Source organism: Bufo gargarizans, unplaced genomic scaffold, assembly GCF_014858855.1.
Source record: "Bufo gargarizans isolate SCDJY-AF-19 unplaced genomic scaffold, ASM1485885v1 original_scaffold_813_pilon, whole genome shotgun sequence".
Classification (NCBI taxonomy): domain Eukaryota; kingdom Metazoa; phylum Chordata; class Amphibia; order Anura; family Bufonidae; genus Bufo; species Bufo gargarizans.
The window spans coordinates 239974-247662 of record NW_025334706.1 but is presented as its reverse complement, the minus strand read 5'-3'; the positions used below and the strand labels follow the sequence as shown (position 1 = coordinate 247662).

The following is a 7689-nucleotide window of genomic DNA, read 5'->3' as shown; positions in this document are numbered from 1 at the left end:
AGCTTATCCTCAGTTATATGAATGGGGCTGTGCCACCACACCAGGCACCCATTGGACTAACTTGGCACTGTTTTTGGAAAGTAGCAAACCCTATTTTCCAATCATAAACAAACCTTTCAACCTCCCATCAACAGACATTGACCATGTATGCAGGACCACTCATTTAATGAAGGTCAGCATCCATGTGATGGCCCATTTCTGATATCGGTGAAGGCTATAGCAGCTGGACCTCCATCAATCAGACTTGTAACTGGCATTTTATAGAGTGGTCCCAAGCAGGTACCTCCACAGCCAATATATGATGAATGAATCTACTCAACTGGAGAAGAAGGAAGATCTTGGCTCTAGACCATATTCAATTCCCAATGACGAGACCAACAATGCAGGTACTCAGATATCTTAATGATCCAATTCTTAGTTTGTAATGGTCACAGAACCTTGAAAAATACTGATGATGGCATGGAGGGGCTCTGTGAAGGTGGCAGTAAAGGTGTGGAGGCATCTAATGGGGTCACACAACTCATAGAAAGACAACTGCCCAGCCTCATAGTCCAGACATACCCTGAACCTATGGCAGTGTGGTTGTAACTGGGTGTCACATCTGTTATGTACTAGGTTATACTTCTCATTATACCTCTGCAGACACCAGGATTTATCGTTCTCACCACTGATGTACCGGTTACCTTCTCTACTCATACTGGGATAACACATCCCAACTCTCCAGCTATTGGAATCACTTGTATCCACGTCAAAGAAATGCTGGCCAGCAGAGAAGCTTCTTGTGCTTAGGACTTGATATTGTAGAAACCTGTTAGGTGTTTTGGGGCAAGTTTGGTTGGCCTCTAAGAAGGAGACTGTTTTCAGATCATCCGATATATGTATATTATTGGCAGCTGTATCTGTATCCAGTACTATGTCCATCGATTTTTGGAAACTCAGTCCTCTTTTGACATGTCTTACAACATCAGATAATTTGTCTAATGCCTCAGTGATCTGGACCACATCAAGATCACATACAATCTGCGACTTCTCTTCATCTTCCCCTCCATCCTCCTCTCCATCACAGAAGTAATTTGACTCTGATTCCTGCTCTTGCAGGACAGTTAATGGATCGGTTATGTGGTATAACTCCTCTACGTGACCCAACTTCTTGAACAGCTCATCCTTCCCCTTTTCCAGCTGATGGATCAAATTAGAGAATGAAACTAACACCTGCTCCTCCTGCCTAGAGATCTCACTTAGGACCTTCTTCTCCACATCATCCACATTTCTCCTGAGGTCTCTGAACAGGACTGTGGCTTTCTCGTAGAGACTTGAAGCCTTTTTCTTCTCGTCTCTGCTACGTTCTTGCAGACTCTGGAGTCTTTTCTCAGTTTTCTCCTTCTTAGATGCCAGTGTCTCCAGGACTTGTCTCAGTCTTTCTTTTTTTTTCATGGACGCTTCATCTAGCATCTCCAGCTTGTGTCCTCGATGTAGTCTAGCTGAACAGTATACGCATATACAGGCCGCATCCTCAGAGCAGTAATATTCCAAGATCTTCTTATGGATGGAACATTTTCTGGCCTCAGGGTTAGTAATAAGATCAGATAGGACATGTTCTGGAGACTTGTGGTGGGCTTTTAGATGGTCATCACACAGAGAAGCTTCACAGTGTAGGCAAGATTTAAGAGCAGGTACCTGGGAATGAAGACAGTAAGTGCAGCAGACTCCAGGCTTCGGTTCTGGCTGAGTAGACCTGAAATGTTCGGCTATGTTACGTAGTGTTATGTTCCTGTGCAGTGTGGGCCGCTCCTCAAACTCTGCTCGGCATTCAGGACAGGAAAAAACTTGAGCCTCCTCCTGTGAATCCAGCACACAATTGATGCACCCCTGGCAGAAGTTGTGTCCACAGCTCAAGGTGACGGGATCTGTGTAGATGTTTAGGCAGACGGAGCAGTTCAGCTCATCCCTCAGATCAGCAGATGCCATTGTGGACTCTGTGCAATGAAACTGAAACTAGTCTACAATCCATGAGTGCTTCCTGTGAGCTCAGGAAATTGAGATGGGTGGAGACTCTTTAAGCCTTGTGAGACAGAGAAGGTAGTCAAAGGTCACTATGAGTCATCTCATATGTGTACTAGGCCAACAAGTAGATATCTCATCCAGGGAATGATGGATGAGACACTGTATAAGGAGCTCAGGAAAGCGGTTTTGGGGCTGGATTTTCATAGACTTGTGGGCAGTTTGGTAGTGAAGGCCCGTTATTCAGATCTATAGATGCCATTGGATTGGGCAACAGGAAATAGGGCAGACACTTCTGATGAAAAATACCAGGAACTAATCTTCCTGAGACTTGGCTCTTAGAGGAGGAGACTGGAGGAACCGCTGGCCCAGGTGACCACAATAGGGAGGATGTTGCTGACTCTAGTCCTTAGAACAAAAGACATAGAGGACTTTTATTGGAAACAGTGGTATTCTTTGAGCACTGCATGGCGGTATTATTACAGTATTCCCTGAGCACTGTATGGTGGTATTATTGCAGAATTCCCTGAGCACTGTATGGTGGTATTATTACAGAATTCCTGAGCATTGTATGGTAGTATTATGAAGGTTTCTCTTGAGTACTATATGGCGGTTTTCCTTGAGCATTGTACAGTATCACTATCGGGGTATTCCTTAAGCACTGTATGGCGGTATTATTACAGCATTCTCTGAGCACTGTTTAGAATATCTTTAAATAAACTCTATAGTTTTGAGCTATTTTTGGGGCATTCCCAACTTTCACCTACCACCACCTACCTCAGAAGGCATATGATCCTGATATCTCGTCACACACATCAGTCTCACATATGGATAAAAAAGTTCTCAGCAATGGAGACGTCACATTGAATAACTGCACAGTCAGCCTTTCCCCAGCCTGGAATGGCTGATACCAGAGAAGACTGGATTATCTTCATCATTATTGATCCTGACCCTGGACTCTGCATCAGACAAGAGGACTACCCACCAAGAAGTCTGTAGACCGCCCTCTGCTGGTAGGGAGACACCCACCAGCAGATGGAACTCTTTCCCCCAGGCAGGTGGTCATGTCTGGTGCATCTTATAAGATGTCACATTTTAGATGGAGGGAAAGGTTTAAAAAAAAAGAAATTTTCAGATTTTTCCTGAAGTGTTGCTTTAATAATGAAATAAAAATTCCAGGTTCTGGTAGATATCAGATCTTACTGATCTCTGAGGACAACGTGCTAGTGTCTCGATCAGCCCTTGTTCCTTCCCCGGATTCCCTTGCAGCTGGAGTCAGTGTACTGTAATATAATCTAATGTAACAGGATGACGGTTTTATGGCGGCTATAAAATGAAGCTTTCACATCTGGTCTGCTTCCTGTACAGTGCAATGTGCTGGAGCCTGGGGGGGGTCTATGGCTGACGCCTGTCATGTTCTGTGTCCTGTCTGCTTCCAGATGATGTGGCCTTTCTGTATATTTCCTATAACTCCATAATGCACATATTGCCAGCTACCCCGCGCTACGGAGCAGAGATATGGGGGAGCCGAGAGAGGTGGAAGTATAAGGCAGCGCGCCTTGCTATGTTCTTGAGCTTCACTCATATAGGACCTGCCCAAACATAAGGCATCAGAATCACAAATAGTATAAATGTCTTCAGAGCACCCCAAAATTAACACAGAGCACACACCAGACCCATAACAGGTCCCGAGTGATAGTTCACCACACCAGGAGGATTACCCGAGGGACACTCGTGGGGGTTAGCCACCGAGCTACCCCCAGTCTTCAAAATGCGGATAATAGGCAGTGCGCCATAACTACCCCCATATGGGGCCTGCAGTCACTCTCAAGGGGTCCTGGGCCGCCCGCTACAGCACACAAGGACATATTGTGGGTAAAAGTGAAAAGGATTGAGTGGGCAAGTATACTAGGGTCTGGTCTAGTGTCTGGGGTTATTAAGGGTCTGGTCTGGGGTCCATAGTCATTTAGGAGTCTGGTCCAGCATTAGTACTGGCTTGGGGGCATGGGGAAAGGCTGCACAAGACTGATACTCTGCAGTGTACAAACCTGATAAATTTCTGGGCTGGTGGGGTTTTTGTGCACTTCTGGCCTATCCACCTACACACATACAGACCAGACCCCCTAATAAAGACCTCCTCAATAAATACCGACCCTAGACCCAGTGGCGTGCCTAGGGTGTTTGGCACCTGGGGCAGGTCATTTATCTGGCAACCCCCCAGTTAATCACATACCTCTTACATCCAGGGACATCTCGTGTCATGTAGACCTTCTCTTTCCTCTTCTCCTCCGTTTGACCCAGACCACCATGACAAATCCTTTCAGCCGTATCTCGTCTCTACAGAGCTTGTAACACAGACACGTTAGATTTCTCAGTTTTTCCATCAACCTCCCCATCCTGGTGTCCCCACAGTGTCATCCTGCTGCCACCCAATGCCCCAGGTACTTTTATCAAACTGGTGTAACATAGAACTGGATTTCCAAAAGAGCTGTCAAATATGAAAGGTGGAATCTGATTGGCTGCTGTAACGGATCTCCTAGCACCCCGACTGGGTACCTCCGTTGATAGATGCTCCTAGTGCTTTCCGAGGACTCCAAGCACTCCACTTGACACCGTACGCACTGCAGACCCCACGAACCGCCGAAGCTTGGTTGAGGTCTCAATGTCTCCTACCCACCCTGGACCTACGACAAGGCTCCAGGCTCCAGTGGGTGAACCTCTCCTAAAACCAGAGAGCAGGAACAGCTCTTACAAGAGCTAGTAGTTATGCCAGGGGAGTATAGCAAATCTTCAGCGTATAGCAGTCCCCAGTGTCGATCAGTTATCCAAACACCAGTCTCAACATGATGAAGGATAAAACAGGAACACTTTATTGAGGGCTACCCGCCCGTATTTATGCAGGTCCCCATCTGGTGGCCACGCCCTTAGGGGACCAGAAGGGAGACTGTGACACAGGACAGATATGCAGCAATTCAGGATACACAGACACAACACATCCCCACAATGCATCATGGTTTCCTCCTCTCTGTCCTGGAGACACCCGAGGAGCAATCCAATTATGTCTCAGGACAAAGGGAAATCGCCAATACACATGTGGGGACAACAGGACAGAAATAACCATTTAAACACACAATAGAACAATGGCACAATGGGACAATAGAAACACACCCAGCATATTCCTCCCTTCTGTCTAGGAGACAATTGAGTCAATCTCTGTATCTACCCAACTATCTCCTAAGCTGAAAAGTTACACCTCTCATAAATTGTCACAACTTTGTGAGCCTACATTGTACATACACATAACCCACATCAACCCAACCAGTATAACTTGGGGACAAACCCATCCAAAATTCACTTGAATAGGTTCAGGGGTTTAAAAGTTAGCAAAAGTATCTCAAAGGGCCGTAATCCTGGGGCAGGAGGCTGGCAAACAGCCCCCTCCAAAACACAGTGGCGAGGTTGGTTTCGTCACAGCTGCTATGGGCAACTAGGCCAGTTCTACTTTACACTAGTTTGATAAATTACCCCAAATGTCCCTATAGTGTCTACAGCAGCTATAATGTCCCCAGTAATAATAACACCTTATATTGTGCTCCAGGCAATAATCCCTGGATAGTGTCCCCAGAAATAATAGAATGGCCTCTACAGTGCCTCCCCAATAGCAACGCCCCCCAAGCTGCCCCCATATAGTAATTTCCTTCCACATTGCCCCATACAGTAATTTCCCCCATACTGCCCCCATACAGTAATTTTCCCCTACACTGCCCCATACAGAAATTTCTCCCACAGTTCCCCCATACAGTAATTTACCCCCACACTGCAATTTCCCCCACACTGCCCCATATACTAATTTCTCCCACACTGCCCCATACAGTAATTTCCCCTACACTGCCCCCATACAGTAATTTCCCCCACACTGCCCCCATACAGTAATTTCCCCCATACTGCCCCCATACCTCCATACATTAATTTCCCCCCACACTGCCCCCATACCTCCATACAGTAATTTCCCCCCACACTGCCCCCATACCTCCATACAGTAATTTCCCCCATACTGCCCCCATACCTCCATACAGTAATTTCCCCCATACTGCCCCCATACCTCCATACAGTAATTTCCCCCCATACTGCCCCCATACCTCCATACAGTAATTTCCCCCATACTGCCCCCATACCTCCATACAGTAATTTCCCCCCATACTGCCCCCATACCTCCATACAGTAATTTCCCCCCACACTGCCCCCATACCTCCATACAGTAATTTCCCCCATACTGCCCCCATACCTCCATACAGTAATTTCCCCCCATACTGCCCCCATACAGTAATTTCCCCCCACACTGCCCCCATACCTCCAAACAGTAATTTCCCCCCACACTGCCCCCATACAGTAATTTCCCCCACGCTGCCCCATACAGTAATTTCCCCTACACTGCCCCCATACAGTAATTTCCCCCACACTGCTCCCATACAGTAATTTCCCCCATACTGCCCCCATACCTCCATACAGTAATTTCCCCCCACACTGCCCCCATACAGTAATTTCCCCCACGCTGCCCCATACAGTAATTTCCCCACGCTGCCCCATACAGTAATTTCCCCCACACTGCCCCCATACCCCATACAGTAATTTCCCCTACACTGCCCCATATAGTAATTTGCTCCATACAGTAATTTCCCTCACACTGCACCCGCACAGTAGTTTCCCCCACACTGCCCCCACACAGTAGTTTCCCCACATAGTAGTTTCCCCACACTGCCCCCACACAGTAGTTTCCCCACACAGTAGTTTCCCCACACTGCCCCCACACAGTAATTTCCCCCATACTGCCCCCATACCTCCATACAGTAATTTCCCCCCATACTGCCCCATACAGTAATTTCCCCCCACACTGCCCCCATACCTCCATACAGTAATTTCCCCCCACACTGCCCCCATACAGTAATTTCCCCCACGCTGCCCCATACAGTAATTTCCCCTACACTGCCCCCATACAGTAATTTCCCCCACACTGCCCCCATACAGTAATTTCCCCCACACTGCCCCCATACAGTAATTTCCCCCATACTGCCCCCATACCTCCATACAGTAATTTCCCCCACGCTGCCCCATACAGTAATTTCCCCCACGCTGCCCCATACAGTAATTTCCCCCACACTGCCCCCATACCCCATACAGTAATTTCCCCTACACTGCCCCATATAGTAATTTGCTCCATACAGTAATTTCCCTCACACTGCACCCGCACAGTAGTTTCCCCCACACTGCCCCCACACAGTAATTTCCCCCACACTGCCCCCATACCCCATACAGTAATTTCCCCTACACTGCCCCATATAGTAATTTGCTCCATACAGTAATTTCCCTCACACTGCCCCCACACAGTAGTTTCCCCACACTGCCCCCACACAGTAGTTTCCCCACACTGCCCCCACACAGTAATTTCCCCCACACTGCCCCCATACCCCATACAGTAATTTCCCCTACACTGCCCCATATAGTAATTTGCTCCATACAGTAATTTCCCTCACACTGCACCCGCACAGTAGTTTCCCCACACAGTAGTTTCCCCACACTGCCCCCACACAGTAATTTCCCCCACACTGCCCCCATACCCCATACAGTAATTTCCTACACTGCCCCATATAGTAATTTGCTCCATACAGTAATTCCCTCACACACTGCACC

General features: G+C 47.5%; 1 protein-coding gene across 1 annotated transcript; it reads right to left on the bottom strand.

The window, feature by feature from the left end:
* Positions 1 to 6: 6 nt before the first annotated feature.
* On the bottom strand, positions 7 to 1984 carry LOC122924108 (E3 ubiquitin/ISG15 ligase TRIM25-like). The gene has a single exon (XM_044275034.1). The coding sequence runs from the start codon at positions 1966 to 1968 to the stop codon at positions 415 to 417; it is 1554 nt and encodes a 517-aa protein (XP_044130969.1). The 5' UTR covers positions 1969 to 1984; the 3' UTR covers positions 7 to 414.
* Between the last annotated feature and the right edge of the window lie 5705 nt (positions 1985 to 7689).

Excerpts from the sequence above, each read along its gene's own strand:
- LOC122924108 (XM_044275034.1), bottom strand. The coding sequence starts at position 1,968 with ATGGCATCTGCTGATCTGAGGGATGAGCTGAACTGCTCCGTCTGCCTA.